The sequence below is a fragment of the Phodopus roborovskii genome, unplaced genomic scaffold (assembly GCF_943737965.1).
Source record: "Phodopus roborovskii unplaced genomic scaffold, PHOROB, whole genome shotgun sequence".
In the NCBI taxonomy this organism is placed as follows: Eukaryota; Metazoa; Chordata; class Mammalia; order Rodentia; family Cricetidae; genus Phodopus; species Phodopus roborovskii.
Genome location: NW_026126540.1, coordinates 29,257,333 through 29,281,401, shown reverse-complemented (window position 1 = coordinate 29,281,401; position 24,069 = coordinate 29,257,333). Strand labels below are relative to the sequence as shown.

General features: G+C 44.4%; 1 protein-coding gene across 1 annotated transcript in view; it reads right to left on the bottom strand.

Moving 5' to 3' along the window:
• Positions 1-24,069, bottom strand: part of Notch2 (notch receptor 2) — a 135,316-nt gene that overhangs the window by 95,076 nt on the left and 16,171 nt on the right. The window contains exon 2 of the mRNA XM_051199130.1: positions 2,574-2,655. Coding sequence (XP_051055087.1) covers positions 2,574-2,655 — 82 coding nt within the window. The remainder of the gene's footprint in view (positions 1-2,573; positions 2,656-24,069) is intronic.

The window sequence follows — 24,069 nt, the reverse complement described above, 5'->3', positions numbered from 1 at the left end:
TGTACACCAAGCTGATCCTGAACCCACAAAGGTCAGCTTGCCTCTTCTGCCCAAGTGCTGGGACTAAATGTGTCCCCAACACCTAGGCCCAGGCTGCTTCTATTTCCATTGTGCACATCATCATGCAGGGTCTCTTTCTGCATCTGGGGACAGCATGCCTCCTTGGTCATGCTTCAAGTCTAAGACTAGCCAGTGTCAAACCTGCCTCTCCCTACATGGGCCTTACTTGCTATCCTCTCCAGTACTCAGAGCCTGTTCTCTATGAAGCCTCCTCTTGAATATGAGACCACATACGGGCCAGCATTCATAACCTCTGTGAAATTCCTCTGCATAAGTCACTAAGTCCAGTTACATCCACCTAGCTGGCCTCTGTATCAGGTCAATGTTACACAAAGCAAATAAAGCTCCCAGAGGGGAAGTCAATCTTGTTAGATAAACAGATAAGAGACATGGAAATGATGGTGTGTACTGAACTCTGTGTGCATGGACCGCTTTTAATTCAAGGAGTGTGTGTGGCTGTTTCCTCCGAGTTGAAACATTTCCTCGAAATGGCAGACTGGGGCTGGTAAGAAACAAGTCAATGACACTTACAAGGCAGAAAGAACAGCATGAAAGCTATGAGACTGGCAAAGCCCTGCTCCAGGGCCACAGAAACAGCAATAGGGTCACAAAGAGCTGCTGGAGAGAGCAGGCTCGCCTCAGTGGAGCTGCCTGAGTGTGAGGTATGCGAGTTGTGGGACTTGTTCAGAAGGGCGAGGATGGCAGCTTTCTGGATGTCGTCACCACGCTCGTGTGGCTTTTCACTGGGGTGATGGCTGCCTGTGAGCCACCTGTGTGTGCTCCAATGCGGAGCACAATGAACGCACTGGTTCACCGAGCTACCTCAGGTGGCATCAGGTCTTGGTTCTATATTCAGTGCCCCTACCTGAGGTAAACAGATGTTCTTTTACACCTCCCTAGACTATCAGTTCTCAACCTAGGGGTCAAGTGACCTCTCACAGGGTCATTCATTTCCATCTAAGACATTATGATTCATGACAGTAGCAAAGTCACAGTTAAGAAGTAACTTTGTGGCTGGGGGGTCAGCACAACCTGAGGACCCATACGGAAGGGTCGTAGTATTAGGAAGGCTGAGAACCACTGCCCTAGAAGAAGGCATACAACAGAACTCATTGCTTTTATAGGCACTGTTTAGACGGCACCATCCTAGGTATTAGCTATGCAAAAATGCCCAAAGCCGGGGCTTTAGGATCTACTGAGAAAAGGAACAACACTTGCACCTGTTAAGACCATTGGAGAGCTGACTATCAGAATAGAACAAGCAACCACACAGCAGATGCCACAAATAGACAAACAAGACTGTGGTGGCCAATTCCGAGATACTAACTCCCTCCCTTAACATCTTTAGTGCAGAGGAAAATACACCACATGGGTTTTGTTTTTCTGGCTGAAAACCAAATTAGAGGCCATAATCAGTTACAAAAAATCTTTCATTCCCAATGTTATCTTAATCCCAATCCAAACAAACTATTGTTCAATCTTACTGTCATTGTGGCTTAAAATATTTTCATTCTGTTGAAGAAAATTGTTTCTGACTCAGGGGGAAAAAAATCCTATGACATTAAAGAATTTAGATCCCAGGGTCAGAATCAACTCTATTTGGGGGGAAATGTCATAACGAAACAAGAAAAAGGAACAGCAATTTCATATTACCAGATCTTATTTTCTCTGGTATAAAGAGGATGGATACACCTTACTAGCAAAACTTGTGAAGTAAAAAATAAGAAAATATACAATCAGCAAGAAATGTAGCTTGCTTTGGTGGTGCACACTTTTAATCTGAGGAATGTGGGAAGCAGAGGCAGGAATATCTCTGTGAGTTCAAGGCCAGCCTGGTCTACATAAGAAGTTCTAGGCCAGCCAAGGCAACATGGTGGGACCCTGTCTCAAAAATAAGGAAACAAATACATAAAAGAAACTATGAAACTATCCCATGACTTTTCTCAAACAAAAATGTCAAGGCTAGAACAGATGGTTGGAAAACAGAAAAGAAATATTCTTGAATATTTCCTGCCCCTCCTCCACCCCATAAGCTCCTATACATAACGCTCCACAGCCTCCCCCTCAGAACTGGACTTTTAAAAAAAAAAAAAAAAAAAAAAAGGGAATTAAAGTTTCAAATGACTATTTTACACTCACTCACAGTGGGCAGTATTAAATATCTACTTGGTGTGACTCAAAAACATGATCATGTCTAGTACTTTAGGGAGAAAAGATTCTACAGCTGTGTCAAGCTGAAAGATAAAAGAGAAAGTCCTCAAAGGATATTAACTAGCCACTCACTAAAACTCTTCCATAATGATGAAGGTAAAGGCAGGCTAGAAAGATGCTCCTCGACAGTCATTTACCTAACAACCATGTCCTTCCATCCTCACCACCCACAAAAACTACATCAGAAGAGTGAAAACCAGTGACATCGCACAGAAGCATTAAAAATTATAAAAACAGCCTGAGCGCACCTTGTGCAGGGCCTACTGTCAGAGAGAAGACAGACATAGAAAGGGAGAACTTACCTGCAATAGCCTGTGCCATTGTGGTAGGTAACACAGGTACCTTCGTTAACACAGGGCTCTTGAACACCTCGACATTGCAAAGCTGAAATAAAAGACAAACTGCAATCAGAAATCAGGCACCAGTCATGACCCTTAGACCCCCAAAGCAGGGTCCAGAGGGAAAACTCACTCCCACACCACCACTGCCCTGCATTCCCCTTGGATGTCAAACTGACTTGTCATTGTTTGGCTCTTCCAGTCATAGACACCCGCAGGCTCATGCCCGGCCTCCCACCTCTCACAAGTCCCGGTCACAGTAAGATCATAAAGGCTGGACCAGCTGTAGCAGACCGTGATCCTTTCAGGGTTTAGACACATCAGAAAGCATGGAAGAGTCCGTCCCTGACTACTTAGGGAGGGTCTGAGTGGACAGTGGTTAACCATGCTAAGGAGTTGCCTGGCCTCGAGTGAAGTTTCTATAAAACAGGCCACTTTAGGAAGAATCAACCGCCACTAACAGGACCCAGAGAAAAGGAGGAACCAATCTATGGAAAAAGTAATACATCATACTCTCTCACTTTAAAGACTCACAAAAAGCAAGGAGAAGACAGAGACTAAAGTAAGCAATGTGGAAAGGAATTTTATATTCAAAGAGAAACCAAAGTTCTCAAATTCTTGTTTCCCCGAGGCCCCCTGAGAGACAATGAAAAGACTTTACCACCCAAGGCTCCCCAAAGCAGACACTCAGTGGGGGAAACCCACTCACGCCCCACAAACCTTCACTGATTTCAACCAGCAGAGAAAGAAGTCTACCCGGCTCCACACTTACAGCACCTGAAGGTTTAGCTTCTAGAGTTACAATTTTCATCACCAAATATACATCAAGACTCCTAACTAGGACAACTAGGAAGGCAAGACAGAACCCACTCTAAAAGTCCAGGGGCTCATAAAAACTCAGAAGTATTTACCAAGCAGTGTGCATAGAGAAACTAATTCAGCCTGGACAACAACCCTGAGAGGTGGTTCATTTCGTCACACCTATTCCACAGCCGAGGAAAAAGATGGGCAAGCAGCCTGTCCATCGTCACACCAGGAAGGCAGAGCCAGGCACAAAACTGACTTCAGGTAACCAGCCCCAGAGCCTGTGCTCTGGACGACAGTCAAGCTACTTTCCATCACCATGGCTGGGCTGGTGTTCTGACCGTGTGCTGGAGAGTGAGGGCCAGAGAGGTTAAGTGGCTTCCGCACGAGGTATCAGAACCTATCTGGTGGCAGCACTGAGCCTGAGATCCAGGCCTCTTGCTAAGTCCAGCCTTTCTCTGGACAGCTGTTGGCATCACAGGAGCAAAGGCTGGGCTGAGCACTGAACAGGCAGACTCACGAAGAGGGATCTTCTCACCCCCATCCTGCTTCCCTGTAAGCCTCTCTCTTCCCACCCTGGTAAGCTTGATGTGACTACTATAACTAACACAGGTAATGTCAGGTTACTTCCTCCATACTGCAGTTCTCAAACTGATTTTTAGTTTTTTTCATTCTCTTTGGACACTTTTATTATTTTCAGTGAGGACTTTTAGGCTTTCCTCTATTGCTTTTTCCTCTTTCTCTTTAAATAAAAAGGCACACGTCTCTGGACAGGACTATCATGAAGGCATGGAGCAAGTTTCACGTCTGCACCCTGCAAGAAGCCCAATGAGTAAAAGCCATCGTGAGTTCCCAACCCTGCCTCCTGTACCTGGCTGTACAACTGCCGACGAGGCACAACCTCATAGGACTCGATTCCCTACCTGCAAACCAGTCTAGGGTAGACTAAAAGCCCCAAGAGTCTCCTGTAACCCAGCACTAAGTGGCATTACATAAAAGGGGCTGGGAGATGGCTCAGTTGGTGACAGTCCTTGCTGTGTAGCTACGAGGACCTGAGTTTAATTCCCAGCACCCGTGCAAAAAGGCAGGCCTGGCTGTGCACAGCTGTGATCTCAACTTGGAGAGGGGGCACAGTCAGCGCCCAAGAGCTTCCTGCGTGGCCAGGCTAACCCCTGCAAAGTTTCTAGTCTCTAGACAGTGAGGGGGAAAGAAGGGAGGAAGACACCAGCAGTCCTCTGACCCTGACATGTACACACACACAGGGTCACTCACCTTCACACTCATACACATGTACCGCACACACATAAACATTACACCACACACTCGGTAATAATGTATAAGAAATATACGAAGTTTTAATGTGTACATTAAAAATGCAGTATACATGGAGAAATTTATCCAGAAAAGCATTAAGGATCCAGCCACCTATGATTCGGCCATGGGCAGGAAGAAAAAAAAAAAAAAAAAAAAATCACAGCCTGTTCCTATTAAGTGCCCTAGCAAATCATTACAGTGACAAATTCACAGAATACAAACAACCCAAAGTCAATATGTGGCAATCAATCTAGCAAATAACTTTACAGCCTTGCCTTAGAGAACCAATCCAATTCACTGACCAAAAAGGAGGTGGGCTTCCCAGGCTAATAATTAATGCCACTTGGCTGGTTTGTGGGACTCTGCTACCTTGAACCTTTAACGTTTACCAAGCCAGTTTTCAAGCGTCGGGACACATCAGAGGCACCTACTACATCAGCACCTGAACTTGCTCTTCAGCCCCAACGAGTTCCCAGGTGAGGCTACAGGTCTGAGGAACCCCATACTTGAGAACAGAATAAATGTAAAAAGCCATGAGTATCCAACTTAAGAAGTCTCCTAAATGATTTAATTCAACCACCAAAGAACTCAGAGGATCTAGGTGGCAGCAGTTTGGATAAATAAAAGAAAAAGTAAAAGTTGAGACCCATGACTTTATTCTAGGGAATTTCTAAGTGAATACTGTAATTATGTGTCATATAGCTCACACCTTTAATCCCAGCACTCCACTCGGGAAGCAGAGGTAGGCAGATCTCTGTGAGTCAGAGGTCAGCCTGATCTACAGAGTGAGTTCCAGAACACCCAGAGCTGTTACACAGAGAAACTGTCTCAAAAAAAAAAAAAAAAAGAAAGAAAGAAAGAAAGAAAGAAAGAAAGAAAGAAAGAAAGAAAGAAAAAAAGGCAAGAGGAAAAACAAAACAAACAAAAAGACGGACCTCCATCTCATGCCTCACACACTTGGCAGTGTGACAAAATTTAGAAGCCAGTTTCCAGTGTCACATTTTCAGTGCAGAGCTTAGAGATCCACTTCCCCCACCACCATCCCCCAATCCCAGCTTTACTGTTTTTTGATACAGCATCTCACAGGATAGCCCTGGCTTTCCTGGAACTCACTATGTAGAGCAGGCTGGCTTTGAACTCATGGAGATCCATCTGTCTTTGTCCCCTGAGTGCTGGGATCACAGATGTGCCCACCTAGCCCAACTGAACCAGGCTAACACTCAGAGCACAGCTCATCTACTGGGTATGCAGATGCGGGCCCTGATGTCAAGGATACTGTTATCAACAAATGAAGAGATCCTGCCTCACAAACCCAGCTTCAGTTAGGGGACAATGGTAACAAAGGCCACTTCAGACAGTGCTATATTCTAAAAGAAACAAAACCCACAAGCCAGGCACCAATCAGTCACAAAGTCTTCAGACAGTGGTAAGAGAGGCCCACCTGGGCAGAGTTGGGCGCCCAGGCAGAGGAAACTGACATACATTCTGGCCTTGAGGTAGGAATTAAACAACTGCCACAGGAGAAGGCCGGGGATGCCAGGATGGGCTAGATCACCAAGGTCTGGTCAGGGTCACAGCTGCTGCTTCAAGTGGGAGGGAAACTGGCTGCACTGTTCAAGCATGTGAACTTCAAAGGAAAATGACACAATTTAATAATGAGTGTGATATCAATAAATGGGATAAATTCCTCCCAGTCGCCATCACCAGCACTCCAATAAAACAAACAAGCCATGCAGAGCCGGCTGCTCGCCTTTTAAAAAGACAGTAAAGAGAGATGATTCAGTAGATGGACAGCTAGCACTACGCATGAGCAGAAAGGCCACACACCTATGAGCATGGCCTCAACCTGTACCGCGTGGAGATCGGCCATGAATGAAAAGTCTCAGGCCACACTGTACTACAGCTTACAGGGAAGGGAAGGACAAAGAGAAAGTGACCTAGCCAAAATGACCCTAGGAGAAATACAAGCACAGCAAAACCTGCTTCCATTAGACACACCTTCAGTATACCCTCTTGATACCCAATATCAAAATCTCTCTACAAAGAACTAAGAAACAGCACAGACCCTACTTGACATTTGGTCCAGCCAAGGCTCCACGTTTTTGCAAGTTTATTAGCCTCCACTGTATACAAACATTGCCAACAAGGTAAGTGGTTTTTTTTTTTTTTTTTTTTTTACTAAGTCCAATGTACCAGGAATTCATCTTTTTAAAGACAGACTAAAGGTATAAAGGTATCCAGACTTGGTGGATTCCTCCTCACAATTTTCTAGGCTTTCCAGAGCTTTCCAGGCCATGCCAGTATCACCGGCCTAAAAGCCCCCCTTTGTTTTAAGAGTCTCTAACATGAGTAATTAAGTCTGGTACCCAGACGGTGTAATCTGAGCAGCCTTCAATGTGTTTCACTTGCTGCCCTGACAAGCGACGTTTTAAACTGGCATTACTCGTTGCTTTGTAGCCTCTTCAAATAAGCCTCTGTCTGTTGTCTGCCTCACATGGTTCTTCTCATCCCCTGCTCTCTCCGCCTGCAGCGTGTACACTCACTGCTCCCTCAGACAACATTCTAATGCCCTGAATGGCTGCAGGTCCCCAAATATGTGAAGAGCAGTGACACAGAGTGCTTCTTTTTTCCCTTCAACGTTTATGCAAATTTCAAGTAGCAGAATTTGAACGATGAAGTCTGGGTTGCTGGCTGGGACTTGGCTATGTCCCTCTGTTGCTTCTGGCACCGGGCCTCTGAAAGGAGGGCCGTCAAGTGAACTCAGCGATGTTTTCTAAAATGACTGCTTGCATTACTACCCAAAATAGGAGAATGGAGGGCAGACAGGGAGACACCAGGGATTTGCAATGATATTCACAGCACCCTTCAATTTCAAACAACAAAGCTTCCACTACATTTTTGAAGGGGGAGGGTCTGGGGGGAGGGGTAAGGGGTGATAGCCATGGAAAAAGAAGCCAAACAAACAGAAGTGGGGAAGTTTCAAGTCCCAAGTGTCACATTTAAACAGAAGCGGAGTGGGAGGATCTGTCTTCCTTCTAGAATCAGTCTTGATTAAAAGGAAAGGAGGAACACATTGAGGAAGACATTGATTTTTATTTCCCCAGTGTGACAGGGATCTCTGCACTCTTCATAGAGATTACTCAATAGAAAATGTTTCCTATCTGAAATATGCTGACTCCAGATCCACGTGGAACAGTTAGAGGGGTCACAGTTCTGCTGCTTTCCCCAAACTGAAACCTGCTGTGGTTTGGAAAAAAGAAGCAACAGTGTTTCCACCTAGCCCAGGCTGTCCTGGAAAGATGTAATGTAGGTTAGCCTTGAACTCCCGGACAATCCTCTTGCTTTTCTCTGGTGCTGGAATTACAAAGGTTGAGTCACCATGCCCTGCATCTAGAAATTTCATTTTATTTTTTAAAAAAACAAACAAACAAACAAACACATACACACACATAAACATAACAAAACAAAAAAAAACCCTATGAACTAAAAACTGAAATTTAGTCCAAATTCATAATACTAAATCCTTTGTGGGAGGGGGATGAAATTCATCAATATGTTGTGTATCACTCTGGAGTTTACTATGCAATGTGTTTTCTCCTTCCCCAATTGCCTTTCTCTCATTGAGACTATAGGAAAAAAAATTAAACTTCAGTTGTGAGCCAAAGTAAAGGAGTTCAACTAGCTAAGTTCCAGGCCTTGTGTCTTGGGAGATTACCCACTGTTTGAAAACCCACACAAGGACCAGAATGTACTCAGTCTCTTAATGGCATCTCTGCATCCTCCTACTTCAGGCCAGTGCTATACAATAGGATTCCCTTTCCTTCTCCTCCAGATTGCTAATTCCTACTTGCATTCTGAAGCACAAAGCAGCACCATCCTCCTGTTTGCTTTGATGTTGCCTCCACCACAGCTTGGGCAGGGGCATCAGACTCTCACCCTCATGTCTTTGAAAGTTCTTGAAAGGCAATGGCCTTGACTAGCAAAGAAGACTCCTCTCCATGTGCCTGGAACATGGGAGGTGTGCAGTACTCACTATGACACTATCTAAGACAAGAACCTACAGACAGACTCAACAATCAGCTTACATGTCTAAAATGTTCAAAGCTTCCATTTTCCTGAGCATGGAAACACACAAATGAGACTCTGATACAGATTTTGCTTTTGTAGAGGTAAGAAGGAATATAAAAGGAGAAAGAATTGTACATTTCTAATCTCAGCAAAACTAAAGCACCTTTCAAAGTTTGTGTCTTAAAATATGCATGAGTGGGGACTAGGGAGATGTCACGGTAGCTGAGAGTACACACTGCTCTTCCTAGCACCCACATCAAAAGGCTCACTACCACCCTTAAAGGACAACAGGGGACCCGAGGATGCCCTCTTCTGGCTTTGGTGAGCACCCACACTCATGTGCATGCACGCACGCGCACACACACACACACACACACACACACACACACACACACACACACACGCATATATGCATAACTAAAAAAAGGCTTTGAAAATACAGTAGAATTTGCATGGGTGACAATAATATTCTCTCTGACCTTTACCCATGTGTATCAAGTTGAGGGAAAAAAACTGAAGAAGTTGAGCAGAAGCAAAATAACCTACAACTAACTGGCAAATGCAAACAAACAAACAAAAACAAAAACAAAAAAAAAGCCACCTCAACAGTAAAAATTACAGGAACTTCCTCTTCTCTGCACACAGTGGTGAGTGCTTTCGCTCTCAACACACCCATTGATCAGTAAGCTCCAGCATGGTCCCTAGAAGCCCTATGTACTTCCTCAGCATAGATACCGACCCGGGGGAAGAAATGACACTAACCAAAAGAGACACAGGGTCACAGGCTCCCAAGGCTCTGTACTGAAGCCTCAGAGAAGAAGTGCCATCCCCAGAGGCTAAGAGGCACGTCTGAGCCAGAACTGACATGGTCTGTCTGATCTGCTGGACCATCCCCGTCATCTCTATCTGACTTCTGGCCAAGACAAACTTCGCCTACCACCAATTTCCTGCAGTTTTATTACTCCCCCTGCCCCCACCCCCACCCCCACCCACAGTCATAAAGGTTAAGAAAAACTATTTGTTAAATACAACTTAATATTTTTCAAAAACCCATAATTTTAAACAGAAGCTTTTAAGTACCCTTACTGAAAAAAAATGTATAAATATATATAATTTTCTTGCTACCCTCCCCCCCCCAAAAGCAGTAAAGTGTCCTTTTAGCTTAAACTGCTCAGAGTACTTTTAAATGGAGAAGACAATGTCTAGTGCTTGTTCATCCAGAGGTAGATCTAAGAAAGAGAGAGAGAGAGACAGAGAGAGAGAGAGAGAGAGAGAGAGAGAGAGAGAGAGAGAGAGAGAGAGCAAGCAAGCAAGCTAAGACACAAAGTAATATTAAAAAGGAAAAAATCTTGTGATTGTTAAATGCTATCGCAAAACATCATGGCAACTTCCCAAAACCAAGCAGGGAAAATCCAGAAATGAGTCTCAGATTTCCTCACCAGCGTCCATCCGCATGGTCTTTTTCAAAAATACCCATGTGTGGTGGGAAAGGAGGCTATTCACAAGAACAGGGTTGGGCAGGAGTCACCGGCACACCATAACTGAGGGGTCACCGGCACACCACAACTGATGTGCAAACGGTGACTAGGCGAGGTGGGGATGGCACAGAATCCAGCCGTGTGTCCTGAAGTCTGCAGAGGGTAGCTTCTAGATGATTATCTGGGTCACAGACCCTCTATACCACAGCCCCAAACAAACCCCACTCACCCATGCATGGTATTCAGCTCCAACATTCCTGCACACGTCACTGAGAATTGTCTAAATCCAAGAGCCTCAGAAGATCCTAATCCCTGGCCTATATCTGATACTCCAAATCAGCACAGAGGCATGCTGTGATGGTGGGTGCCCAACACACCCAGGGCCCAAACCCTGGGACCAGAGAGCCAGCAGGAATGTTCAACATCCCCACTGTAGTACACATGAAGAAGACACATGGGACCCAGGCCTGCACTTCAGTCATTAGTGTTACTTGTGAGTTTCTCCCTTCATTTATTTCCTCATACAGAAATTTAACTCACCAGCTTGACAGAAAAGAGGTGGCAGTGTAGGAAGCTGCCTGGCTCAGGAAAGCCCTGGGTCCCTACGGCCAGGGAGTGCCATTGCCAAACCCCATTCCCCCAACTAAGTCAACTCAGAAGCCCCAGGGGCTATGAGGCTCTTGATAAAGTTCTCCTCAGGCCTAGAGAGGCCAAGAGATGGCTCCATGCCACCTTCAGTCCAGGGTTCTCAGAAAGGCCACAAGTGACAATGTAAACTCTAAAATAGTAAATTAAGATTTGAGGGTAATTTCTATACAAGGTCCCTCCCCCTGCCAAAAGTCATTCCCTGAATGCTCTAGAAGAGTGAATGCCCTGGCCTACTCCCAGTTCATCTTCCTTTCTGCCATTCCTCCTGTCTGCCTGAGAGAGTTCCAGAAGCAAAGCATGTTGGTGCTAGAACTAGAACGAAGGCAATGCTAGCCACTTCTGCCCCACCTAGGTCAACCCAGCTGTGAGGACAGGCACATGGTCAATGCCTGGGAAATGATTGCCAAGCTAAACTGCCCAAGGGCTGGAGAGACCAGTAATTTTCTATCTCCCACCAAGAGAATGATAAACAAGACCTAAATTTCCCACAAAGCACAAGGAAAACCTGCAAAATGACAGTTTATTATAGCCTTTTAAGGACACAGAGACCTGGTAGGGGAGGTACCTTAAGCCCTTTTGTTTACCACTCTTAAAATTCTCTCCTCAATAACAATGCCTGCCACTCGGTACAGGGCCGAGAAGCCTGCTGAACAAGAGGATTTACAGAGGCAGTTTACCAGTTACACCACTGTGTGCCCAGTCACCATCACCTCATCATATTACTAGGGTTAAATCCTTAGGAAAAACCGGTATCGGGCAAGTAAAGCCTGGGTTTAAACAAAGGGACAAAGGAGTCAGTGACAGAGTTGAAGGTGTAGTGCTACTACTAAGTCACCACCCATCCCCTCCCCCAATACACAATTACCTCACCGAAAATATTAAAACCTGAACATTGTAATCACTTTGGCTATAGGCCCAAATATGTCTCCATGGAAAAAGTCTCAAATACTCTAGGTTTTATAGTTTAAAAAAAAAAAAAACTCCAACAAACCAAGTACCTAGCGCCTGCAAAACAATCTGGCTGTCAAGCCACTAAATTTCTAAGTTAGGCAAGCGTACAATTCTGAGCACAGTGAGCTAGCTTCAGCACAGCTCACATGTCTACGCAGAGAACAACCCCAAAGCTGCTACTGGTGACCTCACAGAGGAACTCTGAGGACGTGAATTTCAGAAATTAGCTAGCCACATCCCAAGCCATATAGCTAGTGGGTCAGAGGCACCCACTCCAACCACAGACAAAGCTAGTGTTGACTGAGCACCAGAGACCACAGGCAGCACTCTACAAACACTCCACAGGGTATGTGTATGTATGACATACACCTAATGGACAGGCACTCCTACCTGACTCCCCTCCACCCACGGCTATTAATTTGTGGTGACTAAGAAGTGAACCAGATAACTAGCTGGTCAGCACTCCCCCCATAACTGTACCCAGACCAACTGTCCAAAGACAATGCAAGAATAAACTACCCTCACAGGCCAACCAGGTATTTTCATACAAATGATCTCCAGTAATCCCCATGGCCCTGTGAGGCATGCAAATTGACATTAGCACCATTTCCCAAAAGAGGAAACTGCATTTCAAAAACTAAGAAACTTGCCTACTGATGAAGGATCCAAGCCAGGGCTAGAACACAGGATGAGTTTGTTTGTTTGTTGTTTTGTTTTAGACAGGGTTTTTCTGTGTAGTGTAGCCCTGGCTGTCTGGAACTCATTTTGTAGATCAGGCTGGCCTTTTAACTCACAGAGATCCAACTCCCTCTGCTTTCCAAGTGCTGGGATTAAAGTCATGCACCACTACCACCCATCAAATGCAGTTTGTTTGTTGTTGTTGTTGTTGTTGATCTACTGATCCTGCATTAGGTACCAAAAAACCAAAATCCTGTAAACTTGCATAACCTTCATCTGTAACTAAAACTGTCTCATCAAACAGACAGCCAAGTACATATTAGCCATGCTTATGAAAAACATTTATGCCAAAGACCAAAGATCACATGCTTGTGGAAGGCAGGACTGAATTCCTAGTACAAGAGAGGCTGCCAATGTTGTACTCCAGACCCACCCTTGACACCCATGCCCTGAGAAGTGACATGCATTCATTACTATCACCCACCTCCTTTACAAGACAGTCCCACTTTGGAAAATGGATCAACTCTGGGAAACAAAACAAGCTACCTTATAGGGCTAAAAGGGGCAGTGGAGAGGCTGAAATTGGGCGTTCTTCCTTAAAAAATAAAAATAAAAAAAAAGCACTGCAACTAAACACCTTTATTTCTTCTCAATAACAACAGCAGAGAGAAAGAGAACATTCAAGAGTCAGCACTAGAACCAGACCCCAGGAATAACTAGACTTTACTGTGACGAGATTTTCCTCTTACAGATGATGAGCAGTCACCATCACTGGATCAAAGAATCCGTAACTCAAACAGCTAGCTATAAATACCTACAAAATAAAACACACATCTGCAAACTGAGCTAATGAAAGTTGAACCACTCAACAGGAAAAGCGTGGCCTGCTACTCAGGAGGAGGGAACAGACTAATGTGGTAAACCAAAAATGCCATAGGAGACAGAGGATTTTCCTCATCTGGACAGCTTCTGTGCAATTAAAAGAATCAACAAAGACAGAAAAGAGGCAAGTCTACCTTCCCAAAACAAGAAATAAACTACCCTGACACAAGCCCTTAATGTTGCTGGAACTCAGGAAACCTTAGTCCATTCTCTCCACAAAACCCAGATCCCCAGACTCTTGCTTTCCAAAGACAAAGTATAAATTTCATTACTATAGTCTGGCACATTGCCCCAAGAGTGCCCCCTTGCTTTATGTCTGCATTACTTAAAAACTGTACAAAATAGGGACTGGGGAGATGTCTCAAGGATTGAGAGCTTGCTCTTCCATTAGGACCTAAGTCTGATTCCCAGCACACCCGATGGTGGCTCACAACCATCTGTAACTCCAACATAACATGCTTTTTGAGGCTCCATAAGGTCAGCATGCATGTGATACACAGACATACACGCAGGCAAAACACCCATACACATTTTTTTAAAAGTAATATTAAAAACTATAATGTTAAGGGGCTGGAGAGGCGGCTCAGTGATCCAGAGCACTGGCTGTTCTTCCAATGGACACAGGCTCAATTCCCAGCACCCATACTACAGCTCCCAACCATCTGTAACTCTAGTCCTGGAGATGTTTTGGGCTCTGTGGCCACTTCACTGCACATACATGGTGCACAGATAGGCACGTGGGCAAAACATCGATACATATAAAGTTTATTTAGTGAAAAAAAATGTTTAAAAATAGATTGCTTTCCTGCTACCTTAATGTCAGTTCTTCTAAGATTTTTCACTCTTGTGTATATGTGTTTGAGTGAAGATTTGTGCCTATAAGTACTGGTGCCCATAGAGGCCAGAAAAGGGCATCAGATCCCCTGGAACTGGCATTACAGGCAGTTGTGAACATTGGATGGGAGGCCTGAAATTTGTCTCTATGAGAACTGAACATGCTCATAGCCACTGATCCATCTCTCCTGCCCATCTCTATGACATTTTTAAAGATATCAGACACTATTATAGCAACCTAGGACTTTGGATTGGTAGATAAATTAGAATGAAGTTTTAAGACTACAGAATCTTCATATAAATATAATTACTCTATCAAATTCCAGAAGTCTAATGACAAAAATCTGAGGGAAATAAAAACCAACAGTTTTGAAAAATATCATAGCACAAAAAAGGGGGGGAGGGCTACAATCAATAAGAAAGGCAAACCGGCAACTTCTTATTGTGCATCCAAGCCCCACGGGAAACAACAGCTGTCTTTACTCAGCTGGAGGGAAACCACAGGACTGGGAATACCTCACTCAATGTACTGTCCTAGGCTAGGACGACACTGCTGACTCACTCTCAGCGGGACACTCAGTTTAACTCGTTTTTCCAGGGACAGTAATGAGCTAAACAGCTCTGGCAATGAAATGATTGGCATGTCCACAGCTGAAGAAATGCCTGGAAATGTCTACATATGTCCCTGAGTCTGTCTGGTACATTGCAGCTAGCCGGTTCCACTCTGCTTTTTATATCTCAAATGGCAACCAGTATTAATCCTGTTTTACCACTGGAATGGAAATTCTTCCAAAACCAAACTAATCTTCTGCTGCATCTGCTCAGTGTCCCACTGCCTCTGCTAATCCGCACAGGACTGAGGTTCCAAACTCTGAAATGCAATTAGATGTCTATTTTTCTCATGTTTGGCTATATGTTCTGCTCAACTTTGGCCCTGCAAAAAGGCCCACACCAACTCCACAACCCTTACACAACACTAGTCACCTTCAGTGGGACCAAGTATGATGTCACTCGTGGTATTACTCTTGTCCCTTCTAGCTTATTCTCAAGTAGACTGATGATTTTTTTTTTTCCAGTAAACATTTACCAAGCCCTAACTCTGGATTCTGAACCAGGCTAGTCCCATAATGTTGAGAAGGGAGGATTTAATCACATCAAATGCCAGCCAGCCAGATCGAAGGAGGGTTGTTAGTTCTCCTTTTTCAAAATAAAAAACAGTATTCTCTCAACAACAGAGTCAACTTACTTCATATACACATTCCATCTCATCTTTTCCACCCCAGAAAAACAGCCTTTCAATTTGAAGGCTAATTCAAAAAAGCTACTTTGCAGAGGGGCATTAGAAACACTGGGAGTAAAAGATAATCTATTTAATGAAAGAGCCAATAGCTTTGGCATTAAACTCTTTCGATTTACATTCTGGATCAGTGGTCTGCAAAATGAGGTCTGTGTATCCTACAAGCGGGGGAGGTGCAAAACCCTCCACTAGGGTGCTGGAGGGAACTTCAGAAAAGTCTAAAAGCACATGATTAGGCTTTACTAACAGTGCCCGGCACCTGACGGCTACTGGCTATATATCTGTATAATTTATGAATATTTACTTAAGCAAAGCCTATGCTGAAAATATCGTTTTTCTTGGGGCATACTATTTTAGAGTCTGAAGCTACTTGCTCACTGTATCCCCCACATTCCACAAGTGGGTTATATATGCCCTTCAGAGTACACAGTAGGCCAGGAAAATGCAGAGACCGGACACAGGCACTGGACACACTTTACCAACATCTTGTTCTCACAGACATGGGCTGGGGCTCAGAGGCACCTATAAGACAGACATTCACTCTTCTCTGTAATCCAGTGCTCTGTTAAAATGATGACCGGCCGGAAATGTTAAGGGGTAGGGAAGGTGATGGCTTGGCTTCTGTGCTGGGCTCTGTCACCAACTACCAAGAGCTCCGTTCTTCCTTTTCTCTTAGTTTTCTTCCTACTCCAGTATGATGTTCATTTCTTTCCCTCCACCCTCGCTTCATGCCTCTCAGCACATGTTACTCTAACCAGTGTACTAGTTACACCTCAGTACCTGCTTGCAGCTGCCTGCTACCCTCCCCGGTAAGGCCATGACTGCATCCCTCAGCATCTGGAGACTGTAAGACACTCATGAGCACTTGCTGGAAGGGTTTATAAGCACCCCAAGTAATCCTCAGGGTCGTCATTACTTCTGGACAGACCATGAGTGCTCTGTCTACAATACGTGGGGCAGACTCTGAATGGAAAACCAATAATCCAGCCAGGCACCACAGCCCTGCTCCTGATCCAGCCAGCAACAGCTAACATAAGGGGGACGGTAACGGGAACCCAAACTACCTATCTAACGAAGCGATGTATAATTGAGCAACAGAAAAATGAGACTGAGGGCATGCCACGTAAGCCAGGCTAGGAGGGAAATGGCTCTGACCTTGGCAGAAGCTAGAAAAAGAACTGAAGATGACTAGCTCGCAGGTTACCTTTCTCCCTCAAAACAGCTATGGCCAATCTGCCAAAATAATTAGCAATTACATGAGTTAACATAGAAACAGAATGTACAACCTGCGCTGTTCATTAATGCTATCATGTTCATTCCATCACGAATGCCAGAATTCCCTGGAGAAATGTTCTGTCTTTATCTGCAACAGTGGGGCTCCATGGCCGAATTTTCACCTACTCAGAGTGGGCTGAGGTTCAACTTCCCTTTTCAGGCTCTGTCAACATCTCCAAAGCTTCCACAACACATTTCCCATCATGCGGAAGATAAGACCTGATTGCCAGGCATTCCCAGCACTGTTAAGGCTGCAGCTCCATGAAGGAAGTGGGTGGCTGGGTATTGTGTCGCCACTAATTTCATACTCTTGGAAGAGTTAGTTTTTCTAAGGCCTAAATCTCACAATCTGTTAAAAGGAATCCTCACAGCCTGTGAGTCCACAGCTAACAAAGCCATAGCTTGCAAACATTTTATAGTAGCGGGGGGGGGGGGGGGGGGGGAGCACACTTTACTTTGGAACTCAACATCCACACACGTGTGCACATGCCCCGAACAACACTTACCCTTTTTATTTGTTCCATCCTTTCCCTACAATGTGCTGCTGGATAACTACCAAACTGGCTCTACACAACCCACACGGGGCTGAACCTGAGAGTGGCAAGTGTGACAATGCAGTCAGGAGTGGTAGAGCCAATAACTAGTCACATGATCTTGGCTAAGATACCCACTATTTCTTTTCTTTCTTAAAAAAAAAAAAAAAAAAAAAAAAAAAAAGTATGTGTATGAGTGTTTTGCCTGCATGCATGTCTATGTATCACAAGCATGCAATACCCACAGAGGCCAGAAGAGGGTGGTGGAGCCCTCCCAACTGGAGTTACAGTCAATTGTGAGCTGCCATATATGGGTGCTGGGAATCGAACTTGGGTCCTCTGGAAGAGCAATTGGTGCTCTTAACTACTAAGCCATCTCTCCAGCCCCAAATTACCAACCTTTTCCAAGTTCATCATTTTTAAATTCTGATTAAAACCCTGAGGTTTGGCTGAGCGTTGGTGGCTCACGCCTTTGATCCCAGCACTCTGGAGGCAGAGGCAGGTGGATCTCTGTGAGTTCAAGGCCAGCCTGGTCTACTGAGCTAGTTTCAGGACAGGCTCCAAAGCAATACAGAGAAACCTGTCTTGAAAACCAAAAACAAACCCCCCCCCCCCCCCAAAAAAAAAAAAAAAACCCTGAAGTTTTTCTAAGGAATAAATGCATCAGCCCATACTGTGTCTAATGGAAAGCACACAATCAATAATGTTATGCTGATTAGTAGTAAGGTCTTGTTACCAACTGCAGGGAGAAAAGAGCAGGCTTACATGGATACATCACTAACCAGCAGAAACAAATCAATGCTGGCCTATGCTCACTGTAGCCCCACTGTTGGAGGAGGTTTTTAACACTTTCTTCAAACATCCTCAGCAATTCTAATAGTCCGCACCTGACGGACACTTGGATATTTGTTGAATGAATGAAATGGGTGGCTATGAAGAAACATAAGCCAACTACTACATCATTCAACACAGGAAGAAACTCCTCGGTAAAACACCAAATACATTTGTTAAGCCAGATTTTTATCTAGCCCATACCCTGGGCTATGTCCTTACCTGGATCTCTGGAAACCACACTCATGGTGCTTCCTCAAATTCTACAGCTCTCAAACACCCAACAAGCCCACATCCACTGCCTGTGTGACACTTAGACCCAGCTACAATAGCACTGCTCAGCCAGACTCACCTTCAACCATTTGTCAAAACAATAATGCTTCATCAAGCATCTGTGATGTACAAAGATGCACAAAGACACATATTCCAAAACCAAAGCCCAGACATTAAAACTCCAAAGCTCCAGTTGGCAATGTGTGAATAAATCAGAGGACACATGCTACATCAAACCTCCCCTTACAGGAAGCTATGGAAAAGCTCAATAATTTCTATGAAACCCCAAATTTCCCATCTTACTCAGGAGCCCCACAGCACCCACCCGGCTCCAGTCAGGACCATGACCCACAGATAGCAGGGTGGAAGGGTATCCTAACATACTTTCCTAAAGTACATAATATATTTTTAAAACAGAAAGATTCTACCTTTCTGCCAATATAGAAACAACCCTGTTCTACAAAGAGGGACAGACAGAGGACCTGGCCGTGATGTCCCTAACTCACCCCAGCACTCATAGAGCAAGCTGGCCTGAGATCTCACAGGTCCCTGTCTCAGCATCTACAAATGCATGGCGTGGTCTCCATAAAAGGTGAGGATGCTTCTCCAAGTGTTGACAAACTAATACAGGTTATGTTCTCAACATGTAAATTATCCCTGTGAACTTTCCTTCCCTCCTACCCAGGGTGACCAAGATGCATCGAATTAGAAAGTGCCCATAGGTGACTTAATAGCAGTTGTGACAAAACCATAAACTAGAAAGAATGCTTCATACAAACAAAGCAGCATAATGTCACAGAAGGCTGGGAGAAAGCAAAGAAATTCATGTTTAGAAAGTGGCCTACAATACACTGGCCCTTCCTGATGGGTTAGGAAGGCACAGCATTTAAAAATGAAAACTAAAAAACAATCAATGAAAAACAAGAAGCAAAATGAATTCTTTCAAAACCTCTCAAAAGAAACTGTTTAAACAGAAATTTGGGGAGAAGGGGGCGGGGGAGGCTTTTCATAGGGCTGGCTTAGCCTTTGATAGAGGGACTGTCTTTTCACGTGGCCCTGAAGGAATAGCAGAACCATTGTCACTGTTGATAATGACCAGCAGATTCGGATGAGATTATTGCACATCGCTAGTTCTCAGACTCTGGGCTTGTGTAATTGGGTGTGTCAATCTATGTCACTCCACAGATGGTTATTAAGCTAGCTACAACTTCCCTAAATCTATCTTTCAGGAGGCCTGAGCAGTACTCTGGATAGCTATTCTCTGCCAACTGAGAAGAGGCATAGAGATAAACATCTTTTCTGAATAAAAAAAAAAAAAAAAGATTCCAAAGTCTATTATTCCTCCCTACACACACACACACACACCCCTACCTATCATCCTATTAGGCATGCTTAATTTCCAATTCAGATACTCAAATTCTCAAATTTAAAACTTCAGCCGGGTAAAAGGTAACAAAGCTACTAATTCATTCCCCCCTCTCCTTTTTGAGTCTGTTACCTACCTAGGTGGGTCCTGAGCTCACAATCCTCCTGCTTTGGCTTCCCAAGTACTAGGATTGTGCACAACCACATCTAGAGTCCCCCATTTCCTATAAAAAGGTTATACAAATGCTGGAAAGCCTTCTTTGCCTCGGGAGCAACCCTGCTATCAGAGTTATGGAGATTGCCGCAGCAGAGAGAGACTTGGCTGTCCCCCTCTTCCTACAGAGCAGAGCATCACCACCCTGGTGCAGCCAGGTGACAGCAGCCTTCCCTGAGGAGCTGCACTGAGGGCACAATGTCCAGCTAGACTGCCGCAGGAGTCAAATGATAGTCTTTAGTCCTTTATTGTTTTGTGGTGTCAAATTTTATCTAGCCCCTCATACATATGGCAATTAGAGCATTTTAGGAGGTTTCCATGAATAAAAGGTGTGCATGCACACCCATGCCAAGGGTTTTCATATCACCATTACCTCAGGACTGACCTGAGTAGGACTGACACAGTAGGAACGTGTGGGTTTTCCTCTCTCCTGAATATCCAGCAGCTAACAGTTTAGCCACCATGCTTTTTCTTCCCCAAATGTATCACTTAGCACTCCCACAGAGCTTAAACACACACTTCCTTGTGGGTGTACATGTACAACTACTATTAACAAAACACGTTCTATTTCCTCGTTTTGATGAAAAGAAGAAACCTGAAGTGCACTTACAGAAGTGACAGTGCAATGTGGACACGCCCAAACACATATGAGATAAGCATTCTATTTGAATGAAATGTTATAATGATTAAGGAAAGAAATGCTGCCAGCTAGGGCTCCGCTCTGTATTCTTGACAAACCTTAGATAACTTTGGGGGCTGGGGGGGGGTGGAGAGAGAGAGAGAGAGAGAGAGAGAGAGAGAGAGAGAGAGAGAGATCGCATGTGCACACAAGCCCATGATACATGTGCAATAGCACACATGTGAAAGTCAAACGGCAACTTTTAGAAACTGATTCTTTCCTTCCATCATGTGGGTTCCAGAGATCAAATAAACTCAGGCTGCCAGGCTTGGAAGCAAGCACCTTTATCTATGAGCCAGCTCAGTGGCCTTTGGTTTGGGTTTTTTGAGACAGGGTCTCCCTTTAGCCCAGGATGACCTGGAACTTACTATATCGTCCAGGCTGGCCTTGAACTAGCCGAGATCATCCTGCCTTAGCCTACTGAGCACTAGACTACCGGTGGGAGCAACCATGTGCAGCTTAACCTTAGAGAACTTCAAGGGACAGTCACTCTGGCCCACACGGAAGGAAACAGAGCTTGACATATGAAGAATGAATGACAAACAAGAAAAAAGGCGCATGAGGAAAACACCATGAACGTAAGTGAGCGGGTATATAGCATAGCCCCAGTATGGCAGCTTCAGCTGCGTCAGCCACACTTTCTGCCAGCTTTCCTTTGGGTGGGGTAGAGACAAGTGACTAGAGCAACCCCTGGAAAGGACAGCTTTGGGGAGTCTAACAGCTTCCTGGGGGGAGAATCATTGAATTCTAACCAACAGAAGAGAATCCAATTGAGGGGTGCTATGGAGGAAGCATGTGGCATAAGGAAATGAGCGGTCTTACATGTAATAACCTGGGCTCCAGGCCGGGCTCTGTCAGATACTAGCCCTGTGATTTCAAAGAACTCCCTGAGATTCACTATTCTCATCTATAGAAGAACTATAACTAGCCTTCTTTTCCTGGAAGAGCTGATTTGAGGCTCAAACAAGATAGAGATTGAGCATAAACTGGGAAACACTATTTAATATAATTGTTTCATAAGAATAAAATTCCCAGTCTTAAAGTTCTACAAAAACAAAAAAGTCCTCACTGATCTTAGGACAGAAATGATAAATGGCAGCATGGTTTAAATTAGGAAAGCCCCTTCCCCAGCCCACATGGCACAGACAGTGTAGAGCATGAGGTAATGTAACATCAACCACTTCTGAAAGCAGCTTCCCTACTGTTCCCCGGCTGTGTCAACCACACTCGGGAATCAGACGCAGGAGCAGGCCCCAAGCCTTGCTAGCTTCTCCAGCACAAACTCCAGTGGAGGCTGCTTCACACCCCTGTCCAACAAGCCCTCCAATGCCAAAAACCAACAGCGTTCTAGCACCTCAAAGCTGACTGCCAAGGACTTAGGGGTTAAAGACAGAAGCGATCCCACCAAGTCGCTTTGCATTGAAAGGGTTCTTCAGTTTTACTCTGAAAGTCTGAACAGTATTTTTTCTATGAATCAGCCGCTTCCAAGAGGTGCAAGAGGCTGTAAGCTAGGAAAAAAACAATAGAAACGGGTGTTAAGCCACACTGAACTAACCTACAAACCGAGAGTACCGAACAGTAACACTTTCAACCCGCATGTCCAGTAATCCATAATCTTGCCTAGGCAGTAGAGCAGAACTTCTCGGGAGTCCCTGAAACAAACAGGTCCAGGGGAGAAAATTCCCAATGTGGAATTACCTTGGGAGTATTAACTTAAAAGTTCAGGGCCCCCCACCTTTGGGTACCTACTTTGTGCCCTGAGCCAGGCAGGCATAATTAAATGTTGTTTCCAGTCTTTAAAAGCACTCTGCAGGCTAGTTATTACTATTACTCCCATTACACAGATGAGAAAACTGAGGCCTGGAGATGTTAAAGGTTTGTCTGATGTTCTCAGCTGATAAGAACCAAAGCCAAGTCTGTCTAGCTCCAAAACTCACCTGCGCAGCTCAGAGACAACCCATGTGCTCCAGAAAGGGTACCTAAAGTCATTCTGACAGGTGCTTACAAACAGTGTTGGCTGCCATCTACTTTTCAGTATGCTATTACTGACCATTCTCCCCATTACTGCTCAGCTGGTGGCAAACACAGTGAAATCCTTGCAAGAACGTCAGTGTATTTGAAAGGACTCCCATGTCTGCACATCCAAGGAGCCTGCACTGCAGAGAAGAAGGGATATATACTCCAGATTCCCTTCTGCTGTCAAGCATCTTTCTCGCACACATTAGTGCGGAGGACCGCCAGATTCCAGTATCAGAGGAGATGGTCAGAAGGGAAAGCTCTTAGAAAAGGCAAATCATTCTCATTTTTGTCCCGGAGTAACAGGTGCAGAATGGCATGCACGATTCCAAAGTTCCTAGGCAGGACAGGTTGGAACTGGGTAGTTCAATATCCGGTTATGCAGGTTGAAACTGGGTAGTTTTAGTACCTGGTTATGCAGGCCAAAACTGGGTAGCTTTAGTGTCTGGTGAGGCAGGTTAGAAGTGGGCAGTTTTAGCGTCTGGTGAGGGGAGTTGGAAGTAGATAGCTTTAGTATTTGGTTATGCAGGTTGAACCTGGGTAGTTTTAGTATGTGGTTATGCAGGTTGGAACTGGGTAGCTTTAGTGTCTGGTGAGCTGGGTTAAAACTGGGTAGTTTTAAAGACAGGCTGTGTCCATTGTTGAGAGACTGCACATTCCAATCATTTTACACTGTGTCTCACGTCTCTTTTTGAAGGACATAGTAAGAATACAACTGCAAAGTCCAGAGAAAGCTATTTGGAACCAAACAGCCTGCCAGAAAACGTTTCTGAGCACAAACATGATTCTAGGCTACCATTTCAATCTTTCTAAATTTTTTCTTAGTACAAAAAAAAAAAAAAAAAAAAAAAAAAGCAAGACTATTCATTCTTGGTCTCAATCTACTGAAGAATTTCTTTGGGAGGGGCCAAGAAATAACACAGAAAAGACCACTAAACAACTTTTGTTTTGCATTACTATCTGCATAACTACAACATACATCCTTTCTAGTTAGAAAAATATTTAGAAGAAACTAGAATTCTTCCAAATGGAAGTGGGTAGTTTTAATAATTTCCATAATATTATGAAGGTATTCATTCAGAGTTAAAATATTTCTAAAGCATCAAGTCAGTACACAAATTATTAATCTCAAAGCTGTCAGTCATTAGTGGAACTACAGGATCCCATCAGAATGCCCCAGCTTTAGAGTCAGACTAGTGGAGCTCACACTAGGAAGGCCAATAAGCATGGTCATTCCCTGGTCTTTGTGTGACCAGGATTCATAATGCTTACTCTAAGGACTGAAAGAAATGAGTATTGTCTTCCCAAGCATCTGTCACC